The following is a 17,459-nucleotide window of genomic DNA, read 5'->3' as shown; positions in this document are numbered from 1 at the left end:
AACGACGCAGCTGAAAAGTGCCTTGGCAGTGTCCTCTGCTTAAGAAGCATATTTGGCTTGTGGTTTTATCAATGTTTGATAATGGTTAAGACAGTCTTTAAAGTGTCTTTCTCTCTGTGTGGTGGGGCAACAGGACTGGCCCTGGTGAAATCCTGCTCCCCGCCCCTGCTTTTGATCTCTAAATCCAGGCACGGGAGGGAATAGTTATACAACCTTCACCTGCTGGCTTCCTTGAGCAAATTCTCTTTCGTTTGCTGTTTCACAAAATCTGTAGGATTGTCAGAAGTAATATGATATAATTATCCACTGAAAGGTTTATGCTTCCTACCAGAATCTTAAACAACTCTCTTCTAGAGAGGAAATGCATCCTCTCACCACCTGCACTACAGAGAACAAAGATTACAGTAATTAGAATGAAGTAATTAACATGGACATCAAGCTTGTTTCGGATGCATTTTAACTTTATTTTTCAGTATAATAAGCTTAGGGTTGCCAAGAAGCCAAGCTTCCAATTCGCCTCTCAACAACAACAACAACTGTCCTCTTTTGATATACAGCTAGAGATGATTTAATTTGTATCCAGTATGGGCGCATGGACACATATCTGTAATGGCATTAGAGCATCAAGCTCAGAAATGTCAAAACAGATTGTACTGGGTGGGGAGGAAGGGAGAGAACCCACAAGAGTGTTGTGGGGTGCGTCTGCAGATTGCAGATGGTGTCATCCCATTGGGATATTAGGGGATTGCCTGCAGAACTGAAATAATTTGAGCTGTAATTACTTTGAATCCAAACTTTCTGATATATCTGTATGCTGGGGACAAAAGCAATCTATTTGTTGAAGGTGGTGAAAAGTGAAGGCCAAACCGACTAATTAATGAAAGCGCCAGTCAGATTGAAGCACAGCAAAGTACTGTTAGAAGAACCCTTTAGGAAAAATACCAGAAATGCTTTTTACTGTGATCTTCTCTACCCACGCCATTTATCCTACCCCCTTCTGGGTCTTAAAGCCTAAATGAACTTGATTAAACATACGGGGCGGGGGGGACTTCATTTGTTTGGGAGTCATAAGGGAGAGCTTTCATGTTTTTGTTTCTATTCTTTCAGCTCTGGACACAAAAGAAAGGCCCTGCCTAAAGTGGTGTACAACTTACTTTCTGACCGTGATCTGAGAAAAAGACTGAAGGAGCATAAGCTATCTACCCAGGGAACAAAACAGCAGCTCATTAAAAGACATCAAGAGTTTGTTCATATGTATAACGCACAGTGTGATTCTTTAAATCCCAAATCAGGTAGGAAGGTGAATTTCAACTAACTTTTTAATCAGAACTTGCTATAGTATATACTACTTTTTCATAGAATCGCAGAACCATTCATCGTCACCATCCAAGTAGGCTCCTTCACCCTAGAATTTCTTTCATTTGTTCACGTAACCTAGAATTTACAGGCCTGATGTAACGTCTAACGAAGCCGAAAGCATAATACATATAGGATGTAGAAATGTCTTAGCTTCTTGCAGGGCCCCCAGGCGCAATCCTCAGGTTAAGAGCCACAGGCCAAGAGCATTTCGTTCTTGCCAAAGGCTCGTACCTCTGAGGAGGAGGAGACTTACAGTGCATTCCTAAGGAGAGTTACTCCAGTCTAACTAAGGCCATTCATTTCAATGGAGTAACTCTCTTTAGGAATGCACTGTTAGAGTTCAAAAAGGGCAGGGCCACCAATCAACCCCAGGCAAACAGCAACAAACCAGTCAGTTCCAGATTGTTCACCTTCTGTTCTAGGTGTCAGTAGTTACTACTAGAGATTTTATTTTAACATTAAACTGTTAATTACTTTACTTTGGACGTTCTTCTTTTTCTTCCTCAACATGAAATGGCTGTCCTACTGGAGATCATATGAAATTGCTAAGCAGCTGCTCTATCGTACGCAAGCAGTTTGTGTGTGGTGGCTTGCCACATGGATCAGTTGCAGCCTCTTGGTTTATCACAAACTACTAGTGTAAATATTGATTGTGGTGTACAAAAAAACCATGTGAAACCGCCTGATCTGTGGAGCTGTCTCACACACATGGGCCACTGAATTCAACAGTTGCCGAATGGATCTTTAAGTAGCTATACTGCAGTCACTTCTGGCTGTTTCCATGTGACCTCCTTGTTTGCACTTAGGTTGAAGTGGGCCTTAGTGACTTAATTGCTGCAGGTCTTTTGATTGTTTCCCCATGAACACTGAGGGGAAACACGTGTGGCTATCCTGTTGCTTTCATTGGGGTGCTGCAGGCCTTGTTATGTTTGCCTGTTAAAAACCATTGTTAAACTATGTATGCATGTGGCAGACATTTATATAAAAATTTATATCCGGCGTCTCTGTGTGCCATAGGAGATCAATATTGCCTTAAAAAAACAGTATCTTAAAAATCACAGAAATTTCAAAACAGACAAATCCATTCAAAATACCTCTGACCTTCAGGTTGGTAAAGCGGCCTCCAAACAAATTTCAGAGCAAATCTCTCTGAAAAAGGACTTTCTTAAATCAGCCATGGAAAGACAGTAATGAGGGCAAACCTCCTCAGGAAGCGTGTTCCAGCAAACGGGGGAGCCGAAGTAAAAATGCTGTCAGTCTGGCTGAAGAGGGTCACTCTTGTCAGGCAGAGGGCACAGAAGGAAGGAAGTGTTCTGCGGGCTAAGCAGCCCTGTTCGTTTATACAGGATTGCAGTGTAGATTCTCACGTAGCCGTTAAGCAGAATATTGTGTAGACTACCTAAAGGGAACATAGTAGAACAGCTTGACTCAAAACTGTCCCCAATATGTCTCCTGCTATAGCTTGAAGCAAAAAAATTCTGTCCACTGAGGGTCAATATAACCTCCAGAGCTACAATGGCAAAACTTGTCTTGTTTTCATTAGTCATAGCCAGTAGAGTTGTGGGCACTCTGATATGACTTTTAAGAATTTAGGAAGAACGAGAGGACCACAATTGTTTAGAGAAAGGTATGACAGTGTTATTTTTGTATAAATTTCTCTTATGTTAATCAAGGGGTAGAAACCCCTTTATGAATATATGTAGATGGTTGTTTTCTAAAAGTTAATGTAGCTATAGAAGATACACGTATCTCTGCAGTATGCTACTGTTTTCTGAAATGTTGGTTTTCTGTTTTTTTTAAATTGAGGTTAGATGTTTTTAATGGATTATTACTATTTTGATCTTTGATTAATGTGACTTGTTCCCATACTTCATCTTGAGGGCTTGTTATGAGGCATATGGTAGATTAGAAACTTTAATTATTTTTAAGAAGCTGGATGACTGTTGTTAACTGGTATAGTTAATCAACTTTCTTTTCCTCCTTTCTTTGGAATTGCTTGTCCCAAATGCAGTCATCTCCACATTTTTGCTTTGGCTTACTAAACCAGCCATTATGTGTGGGTTTCTGGTGAACCTCCCTTCCATTGAGTCCCATGGCATGCATAGAGAATTTGGGAGAAAGGAGGGGTACTTTTCTTGCTTTTACACTGTGCTTTTTGCAGTTAGTCAGCGCGGTGCTGTCTCTGTAAAAGCCTGCGTTAAGGAAGAGGGAAAATCTGGCATTTTCCTTCTGCCGGAGGAACAGTTATTTTCCCTTCCTGCACAAAAGAACCTACAGGAACGTTACACTGGTGAATTGTTGTTTCTTTGCCAGTATGGAAGCCTGTTTTCACACCCTGGGTTCATCGGAGCAAATACTGAGAGCCCTCCCTCCTTCCTGCAGAACCATAGTCGGTTTGCAGTAACAAGCTCTGCAATCTGCTGCATACATAATTCATTTCAGGCACCTGCTGGTGCTTTTACAGATGTAATTACACAAAACTTTGTAAGTCTAGGCACTCTGACTTTGAGTCCCTGTAAAGTCCTACGTCTTGGTTAGGCGCAAAAAGGACACAGCAAGGCACACTGTTTGCAAATAGAAACTCCTGAGAGAGACATGCATTTAAAGCTCCCTCTGCTCCCTCTAATGTGTGTGGTAGGAGAAGGGGGGCCATTGCTGTTGGTAACCAGGTATCTGGAATTGTAGAATCCCAATCAGTGTAAATATATTGACAAATTTGTTTAATTGCCACAGAAAAATGTGCTTATCTTATCAGATTTTTTGGGGGGGAGGGAGAACAATGTATTTTTTAAATTTTCCTTTTAGTTTATGATTTGTTTGTAAATTTAGATTGGTACCCCACCCTATCCCATGGGATCATTGTGTTACAATAAATTTACGCATATGGTTTTTCATAGATATGAAGTCTTGTTCCCAGAAGGACTCAAGACGTATTTAATAAAGAAACTAGAATGGCCTTGCAAGCCAATAATGAGGTTCCATCTGGAAAATTCACTAGAAGGAATCCTTGGTTCAACTTTAAGGGCTGTGAGAGAGAGATGGAATAGCATTTATAGCCATGTTTTGTGCCCCTTTACGTTAAGTGATGCCTGGCTAGAGCAAAAAAAAAAAAAAAAAAGCATATATTGTACCTTAATATATATTCTGGTAAAGAATTTCTGCCAGCCCACTTTTCTGCTCTGTAACTCAGAATAGAGCTTTCTGACTTGTTCTTCACCCAGTGCGGTAATATAAATGTTTCAGTAGTTGGCATGGCTATAGGAATGTTGGTAAGATGGTATCTTGTATTATGAATGGTGCTGACATCCTTTCTTTTATTGTTCTCATTTTCTGAACATTTTCAACGCAGCAAGAACACTCCCAAAATACTGCAGCCCAATTTCTGTCAATAGGTTGAGGTGTCCTTGAAAATGGTGACCCTGGGACATTGGGAATGACTTTATCTAATACTGTGCATTCTCTTTGAGGATTTCATCTGTCTGTAGAAAGCTACCGTATGTGTCTACAATTTATAGATTGCAGATGGGAGAGGGAAGAAGCATGAGTCTATAGGAGGAACCAATTTGGACACTTATTTATTTACTGACTTGTGTAGTTGCAAACTACGTTTCTGTCTCAGCCTTCTACCACAATGTCGAGGGAGGTCTGCAGAACTGAAACCATTAGAACACAAAGTAAACTAGACACAAACCCGTAAAATAATAACAGTAGCCTAAAAACTGTGCCCCCTCAGTAAAACAGAACAGCTATAACCAACAGACCACCAATTAAAAAAATTAAAAATGAAATCCAATAAAAACTGGCAGCACTAGAACCCCATCTTGGTATCAGTGTTAGCAGGTGAGACATTTTATTTTTCAGAATTAGGTGAATAGTTGATTTTATAGAAACTGTAAAAGTGGGAATCTCTGGTGTAGTACAGTTCAAGGAAACTTACTCATTAGTACTAAGCTGTAATATTAGTCATAGAGGTAGAAGAGACCTTGTGAGCAGTCTAGTCCAGTCTTCATCTCACTGCATGAAATCCAAAATGAATGTCCTTGACAGACGGCTGTCCATTGTCTGCTTGAAAATTTTCTTCAATGCAGATCTCATCACTTCTAACGTGTCTGGTTCCATTTTCAAACTTGCCATGAACATGTTTCTCCTAATTTTCAATCCTCATTTAAGTCAAGCCTGGCTGCAGATGAGGACTGACAGTACAGTCCTTAGTACTGCAGATGAGGACTGACAGTGCAGTCCTTTGCAGAGATACTCTGTTTGAAGTCAGTGGACTTAGACTGGAGTAACTCTGCATAGGATTGCACTGTAACTGTTATTGCTTGTGACTTGGATACTGTGCTTCTGTTTATGCTGCTTGAAATTGTATTAATCTCTTGCAGCCATATCACACTGCCAGCTTATGTTCTGTTTCTGATCAATTACAGTTCTCTTCATGCGCAAAGCCAGTTATTACCCCTCCTGTATCTTTTTGCTTTGAATCAAGTGTACAGTTACTGAATGAAGTTGGATACCTGTGCGGAAATTACTTATATCCGAACAAGTTGTATGTGTATGAGTTAATTTTAAGGATTTTTCTCTAAGATTGTCTTTGAGGGAAGCACCATATAAGATGTTGTACCAGTGGTACCCGACTCCAGTAAGGCCAACTAGAGTCTTTGTCTTTAATAGTTTTTTAGAGTTGGAAATGTTCTGCATCTCATCTTAATTTCTTTCATCTCTAGTAGAGTTGGCCTCATGTGCAGTTCCATTTGTCCCAAGTGCTTTTGGTCATCTTTGTAATTGTTGAGAATTACGTTGGTCATGTTCAATTGTTTGTCAGTTATGTTGGCTTTGAATTATCAAACCAATGTTAGATTGTTGATATTAAATCTTTTAAAATGTCATTACAACTGTGTGGGCTACAGTAAATGGCAGTGATCCCTTCAATTAGAGAATAGCTCGTTAAGGTTTTAGAATGAGCAGGGATGTTTAGCTGATAACACTGATTGCAGAAATGGTCTTTTCTCATCAGCATTTGTGGCTTGCAAGTGGTTTCCATTTACTGGGTAATGGAATAGACATTCCCTTTCGTTCAGACTGATAGGAATGTTTTATTGTAATTTTTCTGTTATTAACACTTATTTTTCTTGTAATTTTAATACCTGGATATAATTTCGTATTACTGTGAAAAAATATGGAATATTTGACCTTTCTAAAAAAAAAATTCTGCAGTACAAAAGATTTAAGAAGCAGAAAAGGCACATCCTCGAGCTCAGTAAACTTGGTTCAGCTCCTGTCAAAGTTCCTCCCAAAAAGAACTGCGTTCATCATCTTCTGGAAGGCCAGTAATGAGGGGCCTGACTGGATTTCATGGGACAGTGTTTTCCTAAATCTGAGGGCCCCAACTGCAAAAGCCCTCTTCTCTGTTGCCTCACCTCCCTCAAGGCAGATATGCGGAGAAGAGCAGGACTTTAGACTCTGGACAAATTCATAAAGATTCAAATAAGCCAAACCATAGAAGATAACTTTAACACAAAATGTTTTTACGTGCTGATGGTTGTAGATAGTTGTGGCATTTCTGTTCCCCCAGCAATCCCTTTTGACTCCAGTGGATGAATACTTTAGCAAAAGGCAGGATGGTGATTTTTGCCCCTTTCCCCTTCTTTAGTACAGCCCCCCGACCTGCATGGCTGTTAGTCCATGTAGGTTGAACAACCCTGAGAACCAAGTTCCCCAGAGGTTGAAAGGGACTGATGGGGTGGGAGGGGAATGTGTCAAAAGGTCTATGACTGCTAGTGACGTCTGTTGATGGACTGCTGGATCCAACCCAAGAACGGCTCGGTAGAGAAGGCAAAGATCAGTATTCTATTTCCAAAAGGTATTTTTAAAGGCACAACCTTTCTTACCTCCTAGGAAGAGGTTGCTAATCTTTACAGCAATGTGGTGCAACTGGGGACTTGCCATAGGCCACTGATCTACTCAAAAAATAACAATACAGGGAACTGCCTTGAACTGAGTTTTAACATTGATTCTTTAGTACCGACTGTTGTTGGTTTTGACTGAGAATGACACGTCAGAGTCTCAGATGGTTTTTTTAGCCATGATACCACAGATTTTTTTAATTACTAAGAATTGACCATGGATAGTATGTGTTCGCTCAGTGAACCACATTCCCCCACTCTGACAAGAGGTTATTCAGTAGATGGAAGGCTAAAACTTACCATTAGATGATTAACTATTAAGCATTATTTTTCACCTGTAATGAAAAATGGGAAACTTACATTGCTTTAACAAAGTGAGAACTTTAAGGAATCCATCTGGACGTCAGGAGCATTACATCCCACAGTATTTTCTCAATATGCTCCAAAATGTGGAGATTTAAAATGTTCTGTCAATGTCAAGGTGCCCTTTTAAACTCAGGCTTCCTGTGCTGTAAGCAAAGATAATTTCTCTAGCTGGTACCAAGGTTTGAATGAAATTCTGAATATATCATAAAAACCCTCTCCTGTTATTTTTTATCTCCTTGACTGAGTTCTAACCTTTTCCCCCCCTATACTGCAATAACTTCCCAGGTATTGCTTTTTGAAAATTAATTGTTTTCAGACACACATTCTTGCAGACATATTTGCAAAGTTTGACAAATAACCTGGAGTCAGTTGAATCCAAGACAATATAGTAATGATATGATTTATATTTGAATCCAGTTGTGCTTCAGTTCAGTCCAGATTAATTTTTTCTTCAGATCAGCAGATGTTTTCCAACTGTGTGTTTATTCATGAGTTGTTGATTGAACACACCAGTATTAGATTTATCTATTAAATCTCTGTATTTCATGGAGCAATTTCTTTACAAGGTTTCAGATTCTTGTCAGAATTCGTATTTTGGATTTCATTTTCCCATGTGAAAAATCCAAAGGGCCGACGTTACTAGTTCTCATTTTGGTGCTATAGAATAGCCTTAAAATCAGCAAAACATTTAAAAAAATCTCTTGAGGAGAATTCTTATCTTGCAGCACACTGTAAAATAGTCTGGCTCTTTTTTTATCAGCAATTTATTTTCCACAGGAAATAATCTGAATCATGGGTTTTCAGTTCTGGGCAATGTTGACCCGCAACTACTAAGGACATTGTCTTCCTTCAAGCTGGTAATAGTTTACTATCCATAAAGCAGTTTGGTTACAAAAGTCTTTCCAAATTCTTAACTTAATTAATCATATGACAACTTTTGCAGAACAGAATCTGGGAGACCCAGCTTCAAATCCCCATTCTGCCATGGATGCTTGCTGGGTAACCTTGGTCCAGTCACACATCCTTAGCCTACCCTTCCTCACAGAGTTGCTGTGATGAGGATATACTGGAGGAGAGGAGAATGATGTAAGCCACTTTGGGTCGCCATTGGGGAAAAAGGCAGGATGTAAATGAAGTAAAAAAAATTTTTTTTCCATTTCCAGACGGTGGGGGCAGGGGATGCAGTGGAGAGGGAGTGATTTGCCCAGATGGGCCGACGGTAAAACAGGGGTTTGGAATTTGGTCTGTTGAGCTCATATCCACATGCTATTCTTTTGAGGTACACTCACTTTCTTTAGCAGCCTTATCACTCAGTGCTAATGATGGTCTTTAATACCAGAGGAATAATAGAAAATATTGATGGAAATTAGTTATTAAGGATCTGCCCTTGCCTACTCTGCTCGCCAACTCCATAGCTGTGCTTGAACTATTTCATAGGGGCTGTGCCCTGTGAGCTAATGCCAAAAGAGGCATGTGATCCCATTTTTCTCCAATAATTATAAGTACATTTTGAGTAAGTATAATTAAATTTTGACAACAAATAACTATTCTTTCAAAGAAATCCGTTACAGTACCTAAATGTAAAAACATATAGCATTGGGATTTTAATTAGTTTTATTAAGAAACTAGCAAGTTGTACCCACATAATTTCCCTCAAACAGTGTTTTTGGACACTACTCCAAATATAATGATTTGATGCAGGCCTGCAAATCAGTAGTATTTAATTCTTCATAGGATAACAGGAAGTGGAAATCCCTAGCTAATACAATGGTGATTCCTCCTATAGTTAAGATATTTCTTTTCATTTCCTGCATTGCTTGGTCCAAAACTTCTAACATTGCTTTGTGAGACATGGTACATTGATGTAATGGTAGTTGCAGATGTAGGAAATTTTTTATGCTAGGCACTTTTATTTTGTTTCCTTCACAAACCACTCAGAGCTCAGCTTCTTCATCTGTGTAGCTGTAGGTGTTGCAGGAAGAGTTTGATCTTGGCAGAAGTCTGTAAAACAGACGTCTGGAAGAGTTTCAGTGGTAGCCAGAACAAAAGGTAGGACACAAGCCCCGTTCACAAGTTACAGTGAATGGACCTGCAGTCCTATACAGTGTACACTTGATACTTTTTACATGCGTTGAGTAATTCTCCGGTTACATTCAACTCCTGTACAGCCGAATGTGTGATTGAAACTGCACGTATATCCAGGTACTGGCGCCATTTTCATTTGTAAAGTGAACTCACATTGGCTTTTCTCACATACAGATGTACATACTGACAGGCAGGATGTACATGCATTCGTTGTAATGTGAACATGGCTACTATCACAGAGAAAAGAGTGCTTTTTGAAGCATAGCTCATAGAAGTTCTTAAGTAAACCACCACTGCTTTGTGAAGCAAGAGAAATGCTCCACCCTCCTGTCTTTGCTACCTCCACCTTCCTAGCTTCTAGGGAATAAGCTTCCTTTGCAAATCTATTTATTTTTGGAGATATTGAGGTGATAATAGGTAAGGTCCTCCTTGTTTGGATGCTTATCCTTTTAAACCTCCTTTTCTTCTGTTAATCAGCCTTGCAGAGTAATCTGTTGATAGAAATCTTCAAGGAACACATAAAGCATAGTATGACCCTACTTACTCCATCCATTGATATCTCCATCCATTGGTATTAATATAATATAATTATATTAATAATAATAATATCAGATTTTTAGACCTCTATCCTGACAGAGTGAAATAGAGCGGCTTATATCAACATTACACAGTTAAAATTCTTATAATATACATTTAAACTAAAACCAAACATCATTTTAAATGACAATGCCCTTAGCTCCTGGCAGCAGCATTAATCCGTACATACAGATAATTATTTCTAACATTTCCAGCAATAATGGAAAAAGGAGGGAAGAGGGAAGAGAGAGGGAGGCCAGCAAGGTAGAAACTGTTGCTGACCTCAACCATATGCCCAGTGGAGCAACTCTGTCTTACAGGCCCTCCAGAATAGATTTAGGTCCCACAGGGCCCAGATCTCACTCGGCAGAGTGTTCCACCAAGTCAGGGCCAGAGCCGAAAAGTTCCTAGACCTGGTTGAGGACAGCCGGACGTCTTTTGGGTTAGGGATCACTAGCAGATTTTCTCCAGCAGAGTGGAGCGCTCTTTGGGGGATGTAATGGGAAAGACGGTCTTACTTGGGGTCGCTGCTGTCTCCTGATGATTGGTGTTTATTTCCATCATTTTATAGGGCTAGAAAGCTGTCACAAAGGTGGCAGATGCTTAGCACTACCATCAATCAGGAATATGTTGGAAAGAGAGCTTGTTTCTCTTGCTCACGATAAACCAATAGCTCAAATAATAGTGATCCCTCCAATTTTTTTCCCGTTATCTGGCTGCTAGCCTATCATGGCTGTTGTTTCCCTCATTTTTCCCCAGTGAGTATATTCCCTTCTTTTTTTGTTTTCCGGTGATTATGTTCCCTTCTCCATTCAGGTCTTGATTTAACCAGGGAGATGAGATGCACCATCTCCACTCAAAACTTATTTTTTATTTTCCCTTCCAGCTTGTTAAAAAGAGCTTCTTTGTAGTTTAAAATGCATTTTCATTTGAGGGTAGCGTCTTTAGCTGTTCTTATACTGACATGAAAGACTGATTGCATTTCCAGTAACATTTAATACTTGACGGTAATAAGTCCTGTGGTGTTAGACTCATGGTTCTTGTTTGTTCCAACAGTTGATGAAATAGTGAAAGAGCTGGAAAACAACGAGAAGACTCGAGCACAGCTTGAATCCAAGATGGCTGGGAAACGCGTAAGTTGATAAGCTTCGACCTAGTAAAGAGGAACAGATATCTTTTATTCCATTTAATAAAAAATTCAAGTGTGTGTTTTCCACCTCTGTAGTAACCCACTGAGATTATGCCTGGCTTCAAAATTAATTATCTTGGTACCTTCCAGTTTTTTATAATGAAAACAATAAAGGAAATAAAAAAACAAATTGTACCTTAACTTTGGCCTGGTTGTTCCAGCTGACAGTACTTACATTGCAGAATGTCCTGTTGAACTTAAGGTAGGATGAAGGCTGCTTGTCGGTCCTTCTAAGGTGCATATGCTAAAGCAGTGCTTAGCTATCAAAGCCAGGAGTCCCCAGCGTGGTGCCTGTGGAAGCCGCAGTGTCTGCTGACACCTTCCCTGGGGCCCGCCAAATGTTTTTCAAAAGTGGAGGGTGGCAGGTGGGACTTCTGCCCAGCAGGGATTCCGATTGGCCATTGGCGATCTGATTGGCTGTGCAGATTTTTTAAAAAATTGTTTCGGCAGCAGCTGCCATTGCAGCACCAGAATCTTTACTATGTGTCTGAAGGTAAGCTGTGTGTATGAAAAAATATTTTAAAACAGTATATTGAGCAGATCATATTTTGAAACAGTATATTGAGCAGGTCATCTGACTGAACTGGTGAAGACTATGTATAACCTTACTCCCTGACATTTTGTGGTTAGCTCCACCTCCTGTGGCAGCCATTTTGTGGTTGGTGCTATCTCATGTGGCAGCCATTTGGTGCTTGCACCCTCCACCCTGTGTCAGAATTCCAAAGGAGGCAGCAGGCTTAGAAAGGTTTGGGAGGGGGCGTGGCTCAGTGGTAGAGCCTCTGCTTGGCATGCAGAAGGTCCCAGGTTCAATCCCCGGCATCTTTAGTTAAAGGGACCAGGTGATGTGAAAGACCTCTGCCTGAGACCCTGGAGAGCCGCTGCCGGTCTGAGCAGACAATATTGACTTTGATGGATCAAGGGTCTGATTCAGTATAAGGCAGCTTCATGTGTTCATGTGACTCCTGCTTGAAGTGTTCAATATGCTTAGTGGTGAAGATGTATGTGTATGGCTACAATCCTCAGAAAACTTTCCTGATAGTATGCCCCATTGAATAAAATGGGACTTGTGAATAGACCTGCTTATGCTTGTTCCTTATGTAGGGTTGCCAGCTCCAGTTTGGGAAATACCTGGGGATTTTTGGGACAGAGCCTGAGGAGGGCAGGGTTTGGGGAGATGAGGAACTTCAATGCCATAGAGCCCAATTGCCAAAACAGCCATTTTATCCAGGGGAATTGATCTCTATCAGCTGGAGATCAGTTGTAATAGCGGGAGATCTCCAGCTAGTACCTGGAGGCTGGCAACCCTATCCTTATGTCAGTTAAGAATTAGTACAGAACATGTTTCTGTTACTTGATATTAACAGTGCAATCCTATGCAGACTTATTTCAGTCCAAGCCCATAGATTTCAGTGGTTTTAAACTGGAGTAACTCTGCATTGGTAGAAGTTGTTTATATACTGCTGCTGCTTGCACCAAACACCATTGCCTAATGGATACACCATGGCAACTCATTTTGTCTCCTTAAGAGGTAATGCTATGAATATTTGTATTAGTTTTCTCCATCTGTGATAAATGACTAGCACTTTTTCTGTGTGAAATCAATGGGTTTAGACTGGAGTAACTCTTCATTGGCTTGCAGTTAGTCTATTAAAATTGAGTAATCAACACATGAAGTTAAGCAAGCAAATTTATTTGACATTCTAAATTTTTGTTCTTCCCCTTTAGAACAGACAGATGCGAAACAAATGAATTAATGTCATTGAGTGACTGGTAGCACTGACGAGAGGAATGCTGGTGCTGTAATATGAAATAGAGCCTGAATAGAAGTCATGAGAGGGAATTTAGGTAGTTATTTTTGGGAACAGCTATTGACTGTGTTTTCAAATGTTTTTGAAACTTTAAATTAAAAAAAAAATGAAACCTGAGACTCAGTGTTTCTAATCAAATTTTGTGCTTAATTCCAGATTCTGCATTTAATTCTATGTGCTTGAGATCAAGAATGTACCATAGCTAGAAAATAGTTCAGGGCTATTTTACAATGGGCTACGTTGGTACCTGGGAGTTTTGATTATTGATTACTGAATACTTGCTGTGTCTGAACAGCTTCAGGATGGAGAATTTGGGGGAAAGTGGATTGCTATCTACCGACACAACCAAATTTATTATGAGTTTCTTTATCTGTGAAAGTAAAATTAAAAAGTACGGTTATCAGTAGCTTTTGTGGATTATGGTACTCAAGGTTTTTTTAAGTTGAGTGAGACATTTCCATAACCATAATGCTAGGAAGAGCATTAGGAAAGATCTAGGAAGCGCATTGGGCTTAGCTCTCAAAGTAGAAAAAAGACCCCTTTCTTTATTAGTTTAAACCATGCTAAATATGATAGGTTTAATATGCTTTTTGTAAAAGTTCAGGATGGCCGTTAGGGGAAAATAAGGGGAATAGATATATTACACGAAGGGGAAATTGTGAGGGCTAATGGGATAGGAGAAATCACATACCCCTCCTTCCCTCTAGTTCCAGCTCTGCTTCTCTCGCTCCATTGCCCCCTCTACCACCCCCACTTCCTTCTCCTTATTGTTGTACCACAGTGCTGGTTGCCATTTTGTGTTGCTATGGCAACCCAATATGTTGCCCACATTCTGACTCATCTGTTTTGCGCAATATCAATAGTTTTCAATGGGCCTTTGTGCAAGTGGAAATTTGGGTGGAGAAGGAAGCACACTTAACAGCAGAAGCAGTCCAGTGGGCACAGAACGTGTTCATAGGATTGAAGCCTCTTTGTGTGTGTGTGTGTGTGTTGTCTGGCTTGCATAGACATTGCTCTTAGCATGTATGTTTGTATCATTACATTACATTTTTTAATACAGCAGATTCTTTCTGTCACCCTGGGGCTTTCCCTGTTTCACAGAACTCTGAACTGTAGCTGTGCACAGATTTTTTTTCATCTGCACAGGGGGCCACAGCTTATCTATCGATCTGACTTGACTTGACTTGACTGCAGGTTTTTATCATTGACTAAAAAATAATGTTTGTACAACTGTTGCAGGACATGACATTTACAAAGCACCAGGCGGAGAATGAAATTGATGAAATACATAGAGATTACCGTAAGTAACTGGATTATTTAATTTATATATTATTTATTTTTAAAGTCACGTCTTAGGAAATATGCACATGCAAAGTGAAAGGGCATTAAATTATTTGTCTCCTGTCCACCACCTCTTCATGGTTTATGTTTTCATATCTGGCAAGTCAAAAGTTGGGGGGGATATATAATAACAAATGTATTCATCTGTCCTTCTGTGGCAGGCATAACTTCTTAGAAAATACAGCTAGGAATCTCAGAATTGCCCCCCCCCCTGCTTCAAGACGAGTGTGAGAGTTGTAGAGCTAAAGATGAAGGGTATGAGAATATCTTGGTCTAGATCAGCTCCCAATCTCACCCCCCCCCCAACTGTTTGCAGTGGAAGCTAACGTTCTCTGTGGCAGGCATAACAAATAAGTCTAGGCATTTAAAAATTGGCCACCCGCTTCAGGAAGGCTCGTGGGAGCTGCAGTGCTAAGAATGAATGGTATTGGAACATCCTGGCCCAGATTAGCTCCGCAATATCTCTAACTGATGCTCAATGGAAACGAAGGTTTACTTGTGAGAAGCCAGGAAGGTGGATGCAGCACAGACAGGAAAAGTGAAACATATTCCTTCCGTTTCAAACCAAAGGGGGTTTCACAACTTCCCTGACCAGACAGAGCCAGTGTGATGTAATGGTTAGAGTGTCTGACTAGGATCTAGGAGGCCCATGTTCAACCTCCCCCCTTTACTGCAGAAGCTTGCTGGGTGACCTTGGGCAAATCACACCCTCTCAGCCTAACCTACCTCATAAGGTGGTTATTGTAAGAACAAAATGGGACAGGAGAACGATGTGAACTGCTTTGGGTCCACATTGGGGAGGAAGGCAGTACATGCAGATTGGGTGGGGGGAAATCCCCTCCTTTACAAAATAAAAGAGGTTTAAGATCATCCTTCCATCAAAACCTGCAGGGTGTAGTGGTTAGAACATCAGGCTATGCTCAAGGAGGCCCAGGCGCGTCTCTAGTCTGCCACAGATGGTTGCTGGGTGACCTTGGGCTAGTCAAACACTCCTAGCCAGACCTACTTCACGGGGTTGATGTAAGGCTAAAATGGAGGGAATTATGGAAGCTATTTTGGGTCCCCATTGGGGAGAAAGGCAGTGATTATAAATCTGATTTTGGGTATGGTTTGCAAGAACCAACTATTGTTCTTGCTGCTGCTTCATCTACTGCTTCGACTTTTTTGGAGGGCAGGCAGCAAAACGCCTCATTTATTGTTCAGACTAGAAACAAATATTGTGAGTGCAGTGAGCTCCATGGTTGGCGAGAGGAGGGAGCAGGGGTGGGCCCCTAACAGAGTGTAGAAGCACCTCTGGAAAGAAGAATGCTGCTAATACTTTCTTGATGCACATTAACAATTCTATTCAAGAGGCAAATAAGTTCTTGCCTTTCTTTGAGGGAGGAAGATTGGACGTTAGCAGGATGGTGCTCTGTTCTTCAAGTTTTGCTTCAATGTAAGTCGGTATTGATCCCAACATAAACATAGGCTTGACATGCCACTCCCAGTGCCTTTGTTATTATACTAATTGGAAGTCTTGTGGTTTATGCAATAAGCAGGATACGAAATCACTCGATAATGCTTAATATAAACCTTTATAACTCCGTTACTGTACATTTCGCATGCTGCTCTGATTGTCTTAGTACAGGACTGCTGGGGCCCTGTGCTTCCTGTGAGTTATTACTTAAGATTTCTCAGGACCACGGCAGGATGGTTATAAAAAGCTGCATGACAGAATCCACTGAGCATTGTGAAGAATGGGCCATTCTGGAATTTCTGGCTTGGTTTTGTCATCTATATTGATTTCATGCGTTATGAAAAAATTACTGTGCTTTGAGCATCTATAGTCCTCCCCCCAGTTAGAAGTATAGGGCAAATTTTTCTATGGCATAAATCTCAGTAATTCCTCTTTTTAAAAGCTGGTATTTTTCTTTCCATTTAATATTACTTTGAACTGTCAACCTTTGTTTTGTAGTCTGATTTCTCAAATTGCTTAAAGATTGCTTAAGAATGCTGTATTTACTAGCTGTGTGTGTGATTAAACATAATTACATATGGTTTTTCAGGGATGAAGAAAAACGTTCCATCTCTAAGGAAAGCAGAAAGAAACCTTGCTGCCAGTTTTCATTCATTTTGTCTGTTGGGTTCATCGAAGTGAGACTGCTTGGGAGATTGAATTACAAGGGGTTGAGACAGTTTTATTACTTTAAATGTTGTGATTATTGCATTTTTGGACATTCTCTCAGCCTTTGGATGAGTTTCCAATGGCCATATAATTCAGTTCTGATCAGCAGCCTCCCCAGGTTGCTGCATAACGTCATACACTTCACACCTGCAGGGGTGAGCTAATCCGTATTGCAGCATTTGGGAAGAAGGCGGTGCATTTCACCGACATCTTCTTGCATTACCTCATCATATATTTATGCTTTGATCCAAGAGTTCTTAGAATTTGCCCTAATTCATTCCAAAGTGAAGGAGAAAACCCTCCATTTAGTAAGTATTGACAAGGCTAACTAAAATAAGATTTAAAGATGGATACCTTGGCAGTGGATACCCATCCAGGATTTGCAGGATAGGAGAATGACATTGCAGAAGGAATTTAAAAGGATGGGGAGTAGGAATGTCTGCGAGTACTGTGTCTCACAGCAAAATCTTGGTGAAGCTATTAATTGTCATAGTGGTCTCCAGTGCTAATTATTATAGGCCTTTTATGCAGGGACGTTTCTGTTTTAGCCAGAATCTGGAAAATGCTGGCAAAATGCACAGGGAGAGCGAGGCGACCTCTGATGGGTGGAAAAGGAAGCCCTGAAGCAGTCCGCAGGGTGACTGTGGGGAAACATCCTTGCATAAAAG

At 40.5% G+C, this 17,459-nt stretch overlaps 1 protein-coding gene across 1 annotated transcript in view; it reads left to right on the top strand.

The window, feature by feature from the left end:
• Window positions 1-17,459, top strand: part of RAD18 (RAD18 E3 ubiquitin protein ligase) — a 153,127-nt gene that overhangs the window by 45,806 nt on the left and 89,862 nt on the right. The window contains exons 7-9 of the mRNA XM_056863880.1: window positions 1,108-1,292; window positions 11,346-11,422; window positions 14,526-14,586. Of these exons, the coding sequence (XP_056719858.1) occupies window positions 1,108-1,292; window positions 11,346-11,422; window positions 14,526-14,586 (323 nt within the window). The remainder of the gene's footprint in view (window positions 1-1,107; window positions 1,293-11,345; window positions 11,423-14,525; window positions 14,587-17,459) is intronic.

The sequence above is a fragment of the Euleptes europaea genome, chromosome 1, assembly GCF_029931775.1.
Source record: "Euleptes europaea isolate rEulEur1 chromosome 1, rEulEur1.hap1, whole genome shotgun sequence".
NCBI classification, from domain to species: domain Eukaryota; kingdom Metazoa; phylum Chordata; class Lepidosauria; order Squamata; family Sphaerodactylidae; genus Euleptes; species Euleptes europaea.
The sequence above is the reverse complement of the archived record's forward strand: the minus strand, read 5'-3'. Positions and strand labels throughout refer to the sequence as shown.